The 14,633-nt window shown below is 36.5% G+C and overlaps 3 protein-coding genes across 6 annotated transcripts; 1 reads left to right on the top strand and 2 right to left on the bottom strand.

The window, feature by feature from the left end:
* The first annotated feature begins 501 nt into the window (after positions 1 to 501).
* On the top strand, positions 502 to 6,320 carry LOC114162895 (protein WEAK CHLOROPLAST MOVEMENT UNDER BLUE LIGHT 1-like). 4 transcript variants are annotated; one of them, XM_028046886.2, is made up of 4 exons: positions 561 to 722; positions 842 to 1,072; positions 1,837 to 2,876; positions 3,844 to 6,320. In XM_028046886.2, the coding sequence occupies exons 3-4, from the start codon at positions 1,875 to 1,877 to the stop codon at positions 5,716 to 5,718; spliced, it is 2,877 nt and encodes a 958-aa protein (XP_027902687.1). In that variant the 5' UTR covers positions 561 to 722; positions 842 to 1,072; positions 1,837 to 1,874; the 3' UTR covers positions 5,719 to 6,320. The 4 variants fall into 4 exon arrangements, with proteins under 4 accessions (XP_027902691.1, XP_027902689.1, XP_027902687.1 ...); XM_028046890.2 differs by lacking the exons at positions 561 to 722; positions 842 to 1,072 and adding an exon at positions 502 to 525; XM_028046888.2 differs by lacking the exon at positions 842 to 1,072 and having other exon boundaries at positions 541 to 722.
* An 812-nt stretch (positions 6,321 to 7,132) lies between these two features.
* LHCA5 (photosystem I light harvesting complex protein 5) lies at positions 7,133 to 8,702 on the bottom strand. The gene is made up of 6 exons (XM_028046971.2): positions 8,429 to 8,702; positions 8,206 to 8,338; positions 7,960 to 8,072; positions 7,759 to 7,863; positions 7,525 to 7,613; positions 7,133 to 7,433 (listed from the first exon to the last, which is right to left on the bottom strand). Exons 1-6 carry the CDS (start codon positions 8,638 to 8,640, stop codon positions 7,291 to 7,293), a joined length of 795 nt encoding a protein of 264 aa, XP_027902772.1. The 5' UTR covers positions 8,641 to 8,702; the 3' UTR covers positions 7,133 to 7,290.
* A 408-nt stretch (positions 8,703 to 9,110) lies between these two features.
* Positions 9,111 to 12,623, bottom strand: LOC114162952 (Vacuolar import/degradation, Vid27-related protein). Its single transcript, XM_028046970.2, has 2 exons — positions 10,894 to 12,623; positions 9,111 to 9,611 (listed from the first exon to the last, which is right to left on the bottom strand). The coding sequence occupies exons 1-2, from the start codon at positions 12,502 to 12,504 to the stop codon at positions 9,330 to 9,332; spliced, it is 1,893 nt and encodes a 630-aa protein (XP_027902771.1). The 5' UTR covers positions 12,505 to 12,623; the 3' UTR covers positions 9,111 to 9,329.
* Between the last annotated feature and the right edge of the window lie 2,010 nt (positions 12,624 to 14,633).

The raw sequence follows: 14,633 nt of genomic DNA, 5'->3' as shown, positions 1-14,633 counted from the left end.
GGTCATTTATAGCAGTGGAAAATGCAAAACCATGAAATAGAATCTGGACCACCGACCAAGAAAAAGGTATGCAAGGTGGGTAAGCTAGTAGTAGTGGAAAACTTTTGTCTAGTTACTGATCTCATATCTGTACGATATTATTAATTATTAATTATTAATTAAATACTACTTTTGAGTTAACTTAACCCAATACCAACTACGGAAGATTAATTAATTAATTAATTCGTAATGCACAATCTACCTTGCCTTGCGTATATATAATAAAATTAATAAATAAAATGAATGTTCGTTGCGAAAAGGATTCTAGCGGCGCATGTAATAATAGTGTTGATTGAGAGGAGAATAATAGCAATAATATTCACAAAAAATTAATAAAATGCAATGGAGGGTTGAGTTAATTAATTTTGTTGAAGGAAGAAATTCATATTTGATATTTGGTAATTGATAATTGATATTGGAGATGGGAGATGAGAGATGAGAGAGAAAGAAAAGGAGGGTACAAATGGATCTAGCATCTGCGATGAGGTAGGCTCCACTAACTGTGTATCTTTCTTTCTATTTTTCTGTGTTCTAATTTTGGCTGCAAATATTTTCCACCTTCATTTATTTTTCCCCAACCTAATTTTAATTTCCTCCTCAGATTTTTTTGCTGGGCAATTAGAATCTCTCTCTCCTTCCCCACTTTCAATTTTCCCATTATTATTATACGTAATCCTAATCTGGTATGTTCTTTCTTCTCCTTCTCCTTCTTTCAACGCCTATTTCACTTCATAATCCCGTTTCTTTGTTTAATTTCTCCCTCGGTTCTGCTCTGTGCTCTTTATCTGTGATCACATCGTAGCATGCAAGTATTTGTGAGTATCTGGAGCTAGATGTCACATGTTTTGCAAACGCTTCCACGCTTGTGAGAAAATTATGGGGAAGGAACAGAGTGTGTGAATGTCCTCTGGCTTTAACAATAGTCAGGAATTGACTTTTCCGTGTTTTTCCTTGCTTTTCGTTTTCTCTCGTCAGAATTTTCTTCATCCGACCGCCTACTATCTTTGATGATTGAGGTCCTTGCTTTCAAAAGGTTGGCCACAAGAGATGGTGCATTGTTCTGGTTTACTTGTATTTCTATTTCTCGGGGAAAATTACGGGGGAAATGTTGATGACTTTTAAATTAGAGATAGGAATTAATTGTTTTCTGTTGTAACTATTGTTTGGACTACTTCTTCCTTCTTTTTTTGGCCTATATGTCCTGTCTTTTTTGTGTTTGTCAATGTAAATTTCATAACGATGGGATTCGTAGGAACGTCTATCAAGAGAAAAGACTCGTGAGCTTCCGTGTGTTATATGACTATTTTTCTGTGGATCAAACATCAAGAATTGTAGGTAGTAGATAACTTTAGATTGTAGTTAGTCATGGTTGGAACTTGAATTAAATGAGATCTTTATATCTGTTAGTAGTACGGATTGATTTTAAAAGGCCCTGTTTCATCCCTTTTCACTTGAGTGAATTTGATTGTGATTTGTGAAATTATAATTATCCATAAAGAATTCTCAATCTGTCGTTCGGAGTTTGAACACCGAAAACCTGGCAAACAGTTTTTTCTTATTCAGGAATTGGCTAATCCCTTGGTTGGTAAAAGGAAAGTAATTAAATGGTATATGTAGTACTCAATTCTCTATTGGTGACTTGTTATTGTGAATAGCAATTTCGCTCAAAATTGAGACTTATACATGGGGGTTTTTAATTTCTGATTCAATTGTATTATTTTGGATGGCTTGTATAGGCTGTAATTCTCTTGTTTTAATTTTATTCTCCACTGACTCATTTTTCTTATTATTGTTTAGTGGTTAGACACCTCTAGAGCTCCTGACTGATCCTTACAATGGAGGATGTTGAAGACAAGATACCCCCTTTATCCTCTTCAAAAATTACTGAAGAGATACCACTTGCCGAACATGTTGGAGACAAGCTACCGTCTGAGTCTTCTCCAAAAATTGCTAAAGAGACTTCACTGCTGCCAGAACTTGTTGGAAACAAGAGACCATCTGAGTCTTCTCCAAAAAATGCCGAAGAGATACTCCTGGCAGAGCTTGTTGGAGACAAGCTACCATTGGAAACTTCCCCAAACATTGCTGAAGAGACACCACTGGTAGAACATGTTGGAGACAACCAACCGTCTGCATCCTCTTCCAAAATTAAGGAGACACCACCTGCTGAGGGTGTGACAGAGAACTCTGAATCCTCTTCTAAAGTCGCAGAAGAGGCGACACTGGCAGAACATGTTGTCAACAAGCTACCCTCTGAATCCACTACAAAAGTTGCTGAAGAGATGACACTGGTAGAACACCCTGAAGAAAACGCCGAAGTGATGAAACTGCCCAACAATCAATCTTCCACCGAAGCTCCAACTGTCCCACTGGTAGAACACCCTGAAGAAATACTTTTTCCAAATTCTAATGATTGTCAAACTGTATTGCAAGAGGAGTGTGTTTCTTTAGTTAATCCAGTTGCAAACCCAGATGCTGCATTTGATGTAACAGAAAAAAGGCAGCAGGTCACTTCAGTTGAAGATTCAAAACCAGGTGCTCTAGAAAATGTCTCTGACGGGTATGAATTGCTGGATAATGTTTCTAATATCACTGCTGACAGTGATGTTGATGATGAGATTAGGCGATCAGCTTATTCTGAAACAAAAGATTTGCAAAATGATCACAATGAACTTTTGATGACCATGGCAACGGTTAGCTCACTTCCCCATGGCAAGATGTCTGATGAGAAAAAAAACATTATCGATACCAGAGCTCCTATTAAATCTGTCAAGCAAGCTGTTTCCAAGTTTGGAGGAATTGTGGATTGGAAGGCTCATAGAATCCAGACTGTGGAGGTATGTCTTGCATTTTTCAGCATCAGTTTTTTATGACAGTTATTGCCAATTTATCTTCTTTATAGTTCTATCCTATAATTTCAAATTCTACTGATTGTTTCGTTTGCTTCTCAAAGCTAAACCTATACAATAATGATAGGATAGGCAAGAGGTAGAGGCTGTAGTGGGTATAGAGATGAAAGAAATAGTATCCTTGATTAACAGTGGAAGTTGCAACACCCACTGGTGACAGAAGGTTAACCGGGGCTTTTGTGTTAATGGAACTGAAATATTCTGCCAACATAAATTACATTACAGGGCTAAGCATTGGCGTGGCACACATGTTGCAGAAATTTGGAACTTTTATTTTCTACATATTCCCTCAATGCTATTTATGTGACATTTTTACAAATTTACCTTTACATATACGGTATATGTAAAAATTACTGACTTGGCAGTTTGTTGCAGGCCCTTCTGATGCAATTGTCTCTAACTTAAGCCACTAGAATATGAGCTCTGTTATTTGGGATATTAGTGTCTGTGTATGTGTCACCCAATATTTAGGCAGATTTGTGTATGCTATGATCAGTCTAGTGTATTGAACAGGCTAATTTTCTTGAAGTTAAAATCTCTGCAGATAATGTTTATGACATGGAAATGCTTTGAAGTGGCATTAGAGTGCTAATGAACAAAACAAAAGTCGGAAGTATTTTTTGAAACGGAAAATACTTATTTTTACTGAAAACATGATAATAAAGAAAACAAATTCATTATATTTGTGATTGCCTTGCTTATGAATTCATTTTGACCTCAGATGAACTAGAAAATGAATTATATGTTCTTTTATGCCTATATATGTGATTTCTAATGTCCAATACTGTTTGTTTTCTAAGGAAAAATAGAGATACTGATGATCATTCTTTCTGCTATGCATACTTGTTTGTCTGCTCGAACTGCTATTAACTTTAGTTTTTCCCTGGATGTATAGAGACGAGATCTTGTAGAACATGAGCTTGAAAAGGCACAAGAGGAGATCCCGGAGTACAGAAAACAAGCAGAGGATGCTGAACAGGAAAAAGGCCAAATGCTAAAGGAGTTAGACAGCACAAAGAGATTAATAGAAGAATTAAAACTTAACCTAGAGAGAGCAGAAACAGAAGAGCGTCAAGCAAGACAGGACTCAGAACTTGCAAAGCTCAGAGTGGAAGAGATGGAGCAGGGTATTGCAGACGAATCTAGTGTTGCAGCCAAGGCACAACGTGAGGTTGCCAAAGCAAGGTATGCAGCTGCTGTTTCAGATTTAAAAATCGTGAAAGAGGAGCTGGAAACATGGCGCAAAAATTTTGCTATATTAGCGACTGAAAGAGAATTAGCTATTAAGAAAGCTGAAGAGGCCGTTGCTGAATCAAAGGAAGTAGAGAAGTCTGTAGAGGATTTAACTATTGAGCTAATTGCTGCAAAAGAATCATTGGAGACTGCCCACGGTGCACACTTGGAAGCGGAGGAACAAAGAATAGGAACAGTCATGGCAAAAGATCAAGATTCCCTTGATTGGGAGAAGGAACTTAAAGAGACAGAAGAAGAGCTCCAGAGACTCAACCAGCAAATTTTGTCTGCAAAGGAACTCAAATCTAAATTGGAAACAGCCTCTACTTTGCTGATTGACTTGAAAGCTGAATTATCTTCTTATATGGAATCAAAGTTAAAGCAGGAAGGTGACGAAGAAGGAAACTCAAAAGGAGGCCCAGAAGAACCAGAGAAAAAGACCCACACTGACATACAAACAGCAGTTGCATCAGCCAAAAAGGAACTTGAGGAAGTAAATCTTAACATAGAGAAAGCAACCGCAGAGGTTAGTTGCTTAAAGGTAGCGGCTACATCATTAAAATCAGAACTTGAACAGGAAAAAGCAACTCTTGCCGCCATCAGGCAAAGGGAGGGAATGGCCTCCATTGCGGTTGCATCTCTGGAAGCTGAATTGGAAAAGACTAGATCAGAAATTGCTTTGGTTCAGATGAAGGAGAAAGAAGCTAAAGAGAAAATGGCCGAGCTTCCCAAGAAGCTACAACTTGCGGCTGAAGAGACTAGTCAAGCCAACTTGCTTGCTCAGGCAGCTCGTGAAGAGCTACAAAAAGTAAAGGCAGAAGCAGAGCAAGCCAAGGCTGGAGTAAGTACCATGGAAAGTAGATTACTTGCAGCTCAGAAGGAGATAGAGGCTGCAAGGGCGTCTGAACATTTGGCAATAGCGGCTATTAAAGCATTGCAAGAGAGTGAATCAACTAGAATCAAGAATGCAATAGACCCATCCAAAGGGGTAACACTCTCTTTGGAAGAGTACTATGAGCTAAGCAAACGAGCACATGAGGCAGAAGAGCGGGCCAATATGAGGGTTGCAACTGCTAATTCCGAAATTGATAAAGCTAAGGAGTCTGAATTGAAAGCCTTTGAAAAGTTGGACGAAGTGAACAGAGAGATAGCTGCTAGAAGGGAATCTTTGAAATTGGCAATGGAAAAGGCTGAGCAGGCTAAGGAAGGTAAATTGGGCGTAGAGCAAGAATTAAGAAAGTGGAGATCTGAAAGTGAACTACGAAGAAAGGGGGGAGACTCTGGCCAAGGAGCGGTAAACCAGAGTAAAAGTCCTAGGGGTAGTTTTGAGGGGAGTCATGAAGCAAATAATTTTGAGCGCACTGGTTCTGCAGCTAATGCTGCACATCATGTGCCAAGTCCAAAGACTAATGTACATCCAGACATTGATGAAAGTGAATCATCTCCAGAAACAAAACAAGGGAAAAAGAAGAAAAGGTCACTTTTCCCGAGGGTTTTGATGTTCTTTGCTAGAAGAAAAACACATTCAACCAAGTGAGGGTAATCCCAAATTGTACTGCAGATAACTTAGCAGCCACCCGTTTTGGATATCTCAAAGTGACTTGAAATGTTGGAATCTTCAACTGCATCGACCTGTAAATGTTGGCAATTGTTGTGCTGTGTATTTGATTGTATTCTCTCTCACTGAAGGGTTGGTATGTGGTCGCCTGCTGAGTGTTTTACGTGGAGATAAAAATAAATTCATCTTTAGTGTGAAAGAGAAAGTTAGATGATTCTGTATTGTGTATAGGCTTCTGATATATTGAACCTCAGGCTTTTGTAAAGATTTGTTTGAGATTTTACAAAATGAAAGAAAAAGGTTTCCGAGTCGAGACTTGATGCTTTTAATGACATGATGTGAGGTTATTGGAAACACCTCATTAGATTGGAACAGGGAAGATACCTGGAATGTTGCAGATCTTCTGATGCCTGGAATACACCGTATATAGGCTGAAGTCTCCAATTTATCCAGATCACTCGCCAAATTTTGAGTCTTTGCAGCTTCAGCACCGCTTTTCTGTATTAGTTATACATCTCACTTATATTGCGATTTAATTTAGTGAGTTGTCAGTGATAGATTTATCCTTTGTTCTGTTCGCATTTTTTTTTCTTATTCATCATTAAATTTTAACACAGAATTTGATTGATGGAAAATAGAGGACATGGTTTCATTTATAAGTTAATTTTGCTTGGTTCATTTTTTGGAAGGAAGAGAAATGGAATCCTTTTTAATCCAATTCTTGTTTCTATCCAATTTTAGAGGGAATTTAAAATATTGCAACTGTAATGATTAAACTATCAATACCTATGTTTTGTAATTTAATTTGAAGTTGTAAGACCACAAGACTAAAATAGTTTTTAAAATATTCTCTTTCTCTGGGAATTAAACAAAAAAATAATTGACTTCCTTTTTCCATTAAACTAAAGAAAAATGTTTAACAGAAACTCCACTCTTCTCTTTCCCCTTCTTTAAACCTAGAGTTCCTAAATTTTAGTAAATTATTTTAACGATCCAATTATATCTCCTTTCATGAACTTAACAACGTACGAATGTTATACTTGTGATTATGGGAATACTGCTCAATATCCCTGTCTTACAAAAGTTAGGACAACTGCTATCGCTGAACCTGAAACATTCTTACAATATTTCTAATATAAAGCATATAAAGAAGGGAAAATTCTTAGTTCGACTCCCTGGGAAGTATTTCATTTCAAATTATTAAGAACTACGCATCAAAATAATTTAATTCATACTCTATCCACAATTAAGAAAGTTTCTTAAAGTAAATCGATTTGCTTGCTAAAGTGGAAAACTTCACCGGTTGTTATAATTTGATCAGAAAAGTTATTTGAACTAAAATGGAAAACACTTTAATCATCAGATTTTGAGTCATTTATTCCCCCCAAAAGCCTAAACAAACAATTAAGTCGATTGAAAATGAATTAGAATACATTTGCTTCAAGACAACTACATCTAAACTTGATCCTTGACCTCAATGAGGTTAAGGTGGAAAAATTAAAAGAAATTTCGTTTTATGGATAAGTCCAAGCCATACAGCACTTGGTAGAACTAAGAACTAGAATTCGCAATGGTCTGAATAATAGTTTTATGCCATGGATTGGAAAGATGCTCCACAAGGTTCTCAATTGGTCCAACGTGAGTCACCGAAGCTTGTACAAAGAAACCAACCATTGCCACCATTGCAAGTCGACCTTTAAATAGGAGATTTACAACTATGACAACGACCTTTTGGAGCATTAAACATTTATTGACAAGCATAAAAGAACTAAGAAAGAAATATACCATTTTTAATCTCTTTAAGCTTCGAATCATGAGCGTTTTTAATGTCTTTAGCTAGGCCAAGAGGATTTAGCAGAGGACCCCCTGGGTACCTGTTTGAAACAACCATATACACCTCAATGTCTCTACTAATTCATATTCAGTACTATAGTTAAAGAACATGAACAATGGTAAAAAATTCAGAGATTATATATATATATATATATATATATATACTGTTATTGGAAATGCCAATACCCTGGCTCTAATCCTTCCAGTGAAGCTTCTAGTCCAAAGAAGGACCCCTCTTTAGCTTGAGATCCAGGACTAACAAAATCCATGTACCTTTTTGTTTCGGCAAACCTTACAAGCAAAAAAGTGAAGTCATATTAACTGGTCTCTTAATTCTCTATAGAATAATGGAATTGTGAAAACCCGAATTCATGGTTGAAATTATACCCCATCAGAAGTAGTTGAACAATGAAGAGTGTCTGTGTATTGGCAAGGTCGTATTTTACTGCACCAGCTTCAAACCAAACCGGTATCTTACTAACTCCTGTGACGCGAAGCAGCTGCACAGATTACCAACTACTTCAGGCAAGGACTCTAATAGTTAGTAATAACTAATGAATCTTGATAGATTTTATCAATTTATCATAAAGACGTTTTCTACATTCAATTTTTTCTATGTAAGTTGTCACTCACATCTGTCACAAGAATTCCCAATACCCCAAGCATTGCAAAACGGGAATGAACCAGCTCTGCCTGCACATACCACCTTAAGGTATCAGGATCCTCTCCAAGCCCAAGTGGGTCAAATCCAAAATCTCCAGCCAGACTGAAAAGTATACCGTTATATGAAAACCTGAATAGAGAAAGTAGCAGTAGCAGAAGAGGAACGAACTAGGAATCATATTCATATCCTCACGTTCCATCAAGATAAGGTGGGGGATCAAGTCCTGGGAGCCATGTAGGTCGCTGTTGCGCTGCTACGCAAGTTTTTCTATGACGTGGAGTGGCAGCAGCAGAATGCCCAAGCCACGAGACTCTTCCTGCTGGTGAAGCTCTATATATGCTCTTACTGTTGAATAAAGAGCGTGTTTGAATAGGAAGGCCTCTTCCTACTGCTACTGCCACCATTGTTTTCTGATTATCTGATTCTGTGCCCGTCCTCAAATTTGTGACGTTCACAACAACCACATTAATACATGTTATTGATTTAAAGGTAAAAAAGTTACAGGGGGCCCACTTATCCACTGAGATAGAAGTTGGATAACAAACGTCTGCTTCTTAGGCTTCATGATAAAATACATTCTCCTCTAATCTACAGACATCCGTTTTAGATTACCACTTTAGAAATCATAAATTACTTCGGTTCCTTCCGTAAGAGCAAACAGAGGTGTGAACCTTTCCCAATTTGTACAATCCAGGTCTGTTTTTATTTATTTTTCGTACCTTATATGTTTTCAATTGACATAGTGTATGTTATGCCAAAACAAGCAAATCAACGGTGGAAGCTGGGCATGTTCGCTCTACCAGCACTAGTTCAGGCGCTAAATAAAAAAGGAACTGGTAAACGAGAAAAAGCGAAAAGAAATTGAGATAAAAAATTATACAATTCTGGAACCAACTAATATTATCTTGAGAGATAACTGAACATGCTGGTACAATTGAACAATCAACACTTTTCCTGTATTAATATCCGAAATGACATTAATATCAGCTACAATTGAAAACATCCTACGTACAACCGAAAAAAGTCTTTAAATGAAATATATGAAACGATATTAGTTATGCTAAGAGAGCAACAATTGTTCACTGGCTGTGTATCATCGCTTGCCAGATATGCTGAAAGAGCTAACTTTCATTGGTGTTGCTATGACCAGTGGCGCTTCGGGAGAATCGCTGACTGCAAATCTGTCATGCATAAAACGGCTCTCAACAATGGAATCATCCCTAAGGACTATCTTGTAGCAGTAGCAGCTCTTAAGACCCTGCTGGTTACGATAGCACTCATGAGAACCATCCTTGACTTGCTGGAAGTTCCATATCACACTGAACTTCCCCACGGTGGCTACTATATGCCGCTCCTGCTTCCCATTCTCCGTCACCTAATAACCAAGAAGCACAAAGAATAAAAATATGTTTCCACGAGATTAAAACATGAAAGGCACAATAAAAACCAATATATGTCATTTCTCAGCAGATGTGGGAACAGAATAGACACAATCTAGCCCAAGGGAGAAAAATAACTTTTGCCTGGGAAGAGTGCCTATATAATCGATCAAAAACTCAAGCTCAAATATTATTAAGATAATAATTAAGTATATGCTAAAATTGGCGCAATTATCTTTAATCTTTTATTGATTGTGATTATTGGCACCATACTCACGCATGAATTGCCAGGGGGAAATCCCCATGATTTTAACAACATCAAACACGAAATTCCTTTGAAAACCAACAAACAATTAACATGCTAAGCGTTATGAGTTTTCTAATCTGAACACGGGATACACTTTAACTAGAAGGAAAAAACTCAGACTAAAAACCTCAAAGCGCATGTGATAGGTATTGTGTATTTCAGGAAAAGGGGTCAAAGTGACTTCATGTACCAATATACTGCACATGTGGCAGCAGGAGGAGTGTGGGAAGAAAGGGACAGATTTAGTTGTGAGATGGAGGGAAAAAAAAAGGAAAATAAAAAGGAGGTAGAAGGGGACATTATTGAGTGAAGATATAGGTGGGAGACTCAAGACCTATCCGAAAATCTGAGATACCTATAATTTCTATCTGATCAGTTCAGAGAGAGGAAGCGAATTAGTGATATCATATGTTATTAAGAGCATAGTTTTAGTTATAATACGTCTCAGCTTTTTCTGTTCTAGTTCTATCAATGCATGATAATTTTTTTCACAACTAGGTACAAGGATAAAGCTTCAGTTAACAAAACAAAATAAGAGCACAGCAGCATATTATAAATCCGTCTCCTGAACCAATAGTAAAAACTTTATTTGCAAAAATATTTATGATGTAATAACTCCTTGTATTGTGATTTACAAATAACACCAACATAATACAGGCTAAATGTTCAATAGCAAACATGCAGTGTATAATGAAAATATGTCCTTGTACTGTAAACATGCAGTGTTAGATAGTAAGTGAACAATATATTTATTGCCAAAATACTGTGCTGTGCACAAACTTAATAAATTGAGTAAAAAGGCACTTTAAAATGAAGGATGCAATTGAGAAGAACAATAGGACAGTAATGATAATAACAACATTTAATTAGATACCATGACAATTCACCAGCAAACGATAATATAATTATCACATTTTTAATTTGCCACACAACAATAACCGAAGCAAGCAGAGAATTCAATTCACACTTACCCACGAAAACTGCGCATTCCGGAACTTGTTATTCGCTCCAGCCAAATGGGAATCAAGAGGGGTGAGCTTCAACAACCTGGGAGCAGCAATCTTGTTCCCCATCCTCCCAGAAAAACCAGTCTTTGTCCTTCCATCTTTGTCAGTAAAGAGGGTACAAATAAGAATCAAGTATGTATCAGTAGTACCCACAATCCACTTGCCATCAAAGGTAACATCCACATGAGTGACGGGAGATCCCAGGCCAGGAAACGCAGTCTTCGCCTGCCTCATCGTGTTCACCGAATACAGTCTTATCTTCCCATCCAAAGACCCTACAACAATGGACCCATCACCCGTAGTTGCAAAGCACTGAAAATTAGTCCCTCTCGAAAACTGATGTCCCTGCGCCCAATTCAAAACAGGGGCATTCGAATCAGCCAAGTTCTGAACCATCCCATTGCGATCCCTCATATCCCACCTACAAAGTCTGTTATCATCCAGCCCCAGAAATGTTGACCCAGACGGATCCAACTGTGCTCCTTTACAATCATTGGTAATATCCCTCATTGTAATCTCTGTACCGTCCTTCCCAAACATCCATTCACTAACCACCTTCCCGGTCTCAATATCAAGCTGATGAAGCCCCGTGGAGTGAAGCTTTCCACCACCCATTGGACTCATCAGAAGCATGTTCGTCTCAGCCTTCATAAGAAGCGTCTTCTTAGGGGTAGAATAGGAAGAAGAATCCCCACCCCCATTTTTATACCCATCACTGAAATTCACGAAAGCACCCTTCCCGTGAATCCCATGTGCGAAGTTCTTCACCACTTGAATCCCGTTATCACTCACCAAAAAACTGTTATCCAAAGCACCCAATGCAATGCTCTGAATGCCACCGTTTGAAGCTTCTTCGAACTCTTCTTTCAAATCCTGATTAGCCCTAACCGGAGTGGCGCTTTTGGAGAAAGTTTCTTCTGCGTCTTCCCACATAGAATCGTCCGCGGCTTCGGGTTTGGCCCACACCATGAAATCCTTGCCGTAGATCTTGAGCTTATTTGCTTCCGTCGCCTCCACCCCGTGCGTGTTCTCGAAGAGACAGTTCTGGAAGGAATCAATGAAGTCGATTTGGTCTTGCAAGGTGAAGAACTTCATCGCCCAGACGCCGCGCGCCACGAAGTCCACACGCCGCTGGTCGGGGAAACTCTTCAGGCCCATCTCGGGGTCCACCTTTGCCCGGATTCTGGAACCGACTTTCATAACCCAGAATGGTTGTTCTCTGTTGCTTTCGTCGTCGTCCGTATCGTCGCTTTCGTCGTCGGTGCCTGTGTTGGAGTGAGTTTTGACGAAAGAATACGTGGTGAGTTTGTCGGAGATTACCCACTTGGCTTTGGGGGTGTTGCCGCCGACGTGGAGGTAGAGTTTGACGGCGTTTTTAACGGCGGGGGTGCTGGAGGAGGAATATTTGAGTTTGAGGGCTTTGAGTTTGGCCTCCACGTCATCAATGGATGAAGTTGACAGCGTTTTTGGTGGCCGTTCGGAGCTTCCTCCCGCGGCGTCTTCGTAGGTTTCCTCCTCCTCCTGCTCTGAATCGGATGATTCTAACAGATCTTCGCGGCTGTGAGAGGATCCCATGGAGTTGATTTTGATGAGATGAGATCGGAATTGCAATTTGGGAATACGAAGAAAGAAGACGGTGATGATGATGCTAAGAGGGACAAGTTCGAAATTTGAAAAAGGAGCGTTTGGGGTTAGGGTTTTTAAATCGCAACGGAAGGGAACGCGTGTAGAGTGGGGCCACTTGATTGAGTATAGCCCTAAACAACCTTTTGATGCAATGTCTTAATCAATATAAATTATTCAGATTATGTTCTGCTTAACTTAGGTCACTTATTTTAATTTGCTTCATATCTAGTGAAGTTTATAAAAATTTTAATCCTACTTTTGTAATAAACTATGTTTTATGACGTTTAACATTAAATTTCAGTAAAAATTTATCATACTAAAACTAAAACGAGAAGTTAAACATGTTTGTTAACCAAATTTGTAGAGATTTTTAAAATTTAGTTATTCAAGTAAGCATATTTATAGTCGTTGCCAATTATTTATAGAAAGATTTTAAAATTTAAGAATTTAAATGTTGCTTTAAGATATTTTCCTCACAATCCAGCAGCTATATAATTTTATTCTAGTGTTTCGCAAGTCTTCTTTAAAATTCTGAAAAAATAAAAGACATAATAGTTGCTTAATCAAGACATTGTATATTCTTTTGGTTTATTCTAACAAATAAGAGGTAAAAATTAATTATCAGTGTTTGTAATACCACAAACCACATTATCAACTCAGTATTAGTTGTAATTTGAAGATGGAAAATGAAACAAACCATATCTTCAAAATAGAAAAATAATATGAATCCTTATTTATCAACTCATCCATATTACATCCATCTCTTTTTTTTATTACCTTTCTTGAGTTTGTTTATGCATCCTTATAAAACAAACATCATCCTATTATATTGCATTGCATAATTTGCGTTAAATCTTCTTATTTATTTACTATTTAAAAACATTTGTATATCTTTAAAAAGGACAAAAAATTATGGAACGAACTAATTTTATAAAATAAAATTGTCTTGATACAATATTATTAATTTATTTAAACATTCTTATGGCAAAATATATATATATATATATATATATATATATATATATATATATATATCATATTCACCTATGTTGAATATTTATATTTATTATTTTTAATTTAATCCGTTTTATCTATTTTACAAAATTTTGTTTATCTATATTAGATGTACGTCCACATCCAAATCAAATTAACCCGTCAAGAAAAGTTTTGTAAAAGCAGATGATTTATATTTTCTTAATCACAGATGAACTAATAAAGAAGGGTATGTCAATTGGATATAAACATATACATTTACTTTCACTAACATAACTAATTTCATCTATACAAAAGGTTTTGTTTTGGACATTTATGGAAGTCATTAAACCTTCGATTTGTACTTCATTTAGATTATTGGTAACTCAAATTAATTTTCTAAATAATAGATTGATAATTTTTATCTTTAGATTATTATATTAAAAATAAGTTTCGATGATTATTTATATATGTTTTTATTGATGTTAATTTTTTATATGTTTGTCTAATTAAATTTTGGTGGAAATATATTTATTTTTGATGTAGAGTATAAGAATTTGTCTTTAATTTATTTTAAATTGTAAAATGATTGATATCTAATTGTAAACTGTTAAAACATGATACTAATATTATATTTCCGCAGAATAAAACATTTGGCACAATAAAATACCAAAAATATGATTATTAAAAAGAAATGCACCGATTGTTAACTAGAGTCCATATTAAAAAAGAATTATGGGACTTGAAGATTTGGTGCAACTTCAATTCCTAATATAACTGGACTTCACTTTAAGAGTAGATACATAAACACTCAAATACTTTATAATCATATTAAAAAACTTATAATTCACTTAAATTGCATTAAATAAACTAAATTCATAAAAAAAATATATTATAAACTCATCTTAATCCTCAATGAACACAAATACAATTTGAAAAGTTATAAAAGAAATCTTATTTAAAATTTATACTTGTATCATATAAAATATAAGATTTTATCTTTTATTTTTCTAACAATAGATTTCACTCTAACATTTTAGTTAGATTTCACTATGAAATTTTAAATACATTTTTATTGTTTTCACAATTTAATTTTTATCTGCATA

The sequence above is a fragment of the Vigna unguiculata genome, chromosome 9 (genome assembly GCF_037176805.1).
Source record: "Vigna unguiculata cultivar grain cowpea cultivar isolate G323 ecotype 2 chromosome 9, ASM3717680v1, whole genome shotgun sequence".
Classification (NCBI taxonomy): Eukaryota; Viridiplantae; Streptophyta; class Magnoliopsida; order Fabales; family Fabaceae; genus Vigna; species Vigna unguiculata.
This window is presented reverse-complemented; position numbering and strand designations above follow the sequence as displayed.

What these genes read in the sequence shown, in the direction of transcription:
- LOC114162895 (XM_028046890.2), top strand. Translation starts at nt 1,875, where the DNA reads ATGGAGGATGTTGAAGACAAGATACCCCCTTTATCCTCTTCAAAAATT. An exon ending in ATAGAATCCAGACTGTGGAG is followed by an intron (nt 2,877 to 3,843) that starts GTATGTCTTGCA and finishes CTGGATGTATAG; the next exon opens with AGACGAGATCTTGTAGAACA.
- LHCA5 (XM_028046971.2), bottom strand. Translation starts at nt 8,640, where the DNA reads ATGGTGGCAGTAGCAGTAGGAAGAGGCCTTCCTATTCAAACACGCTCT. An exon ending in TGGGAATTCTTGTGACAGAT is followed by an intron (nt 8,073 to 8,205) that starts GTGAGTGACAAC and finishes TAATCTGTGCAG; the next exon opens with CTGCTTCGCGTCACAGGAGT. An exon ending in GTTCAACTACTTCTGATGGG is followed by an intron (nt 7,864 to 7,959) that starts GTATAATTTCAA and finishes TTTGCTTGTAAG; the next exon opens with GTTTGCCGAAACAAAAAGGT.
- LOC114162952 (XM_028046970.2), bottom strand. Translation starts at nt 12,504, where the DNA reads ATGGGATCCTCTCACAGCCGCGAAGATCTGTTAGAATCATCCGATTCA. An exon ending in GGAATGCGCAGTTTTCGTGG is followed by an intron (nt 9,612 to 10,893) that starts GTAAGTGTGAAT and finishes CTTGGTTATTAG; the next exon opens with GTGACGGAGAATGGGAAGCA.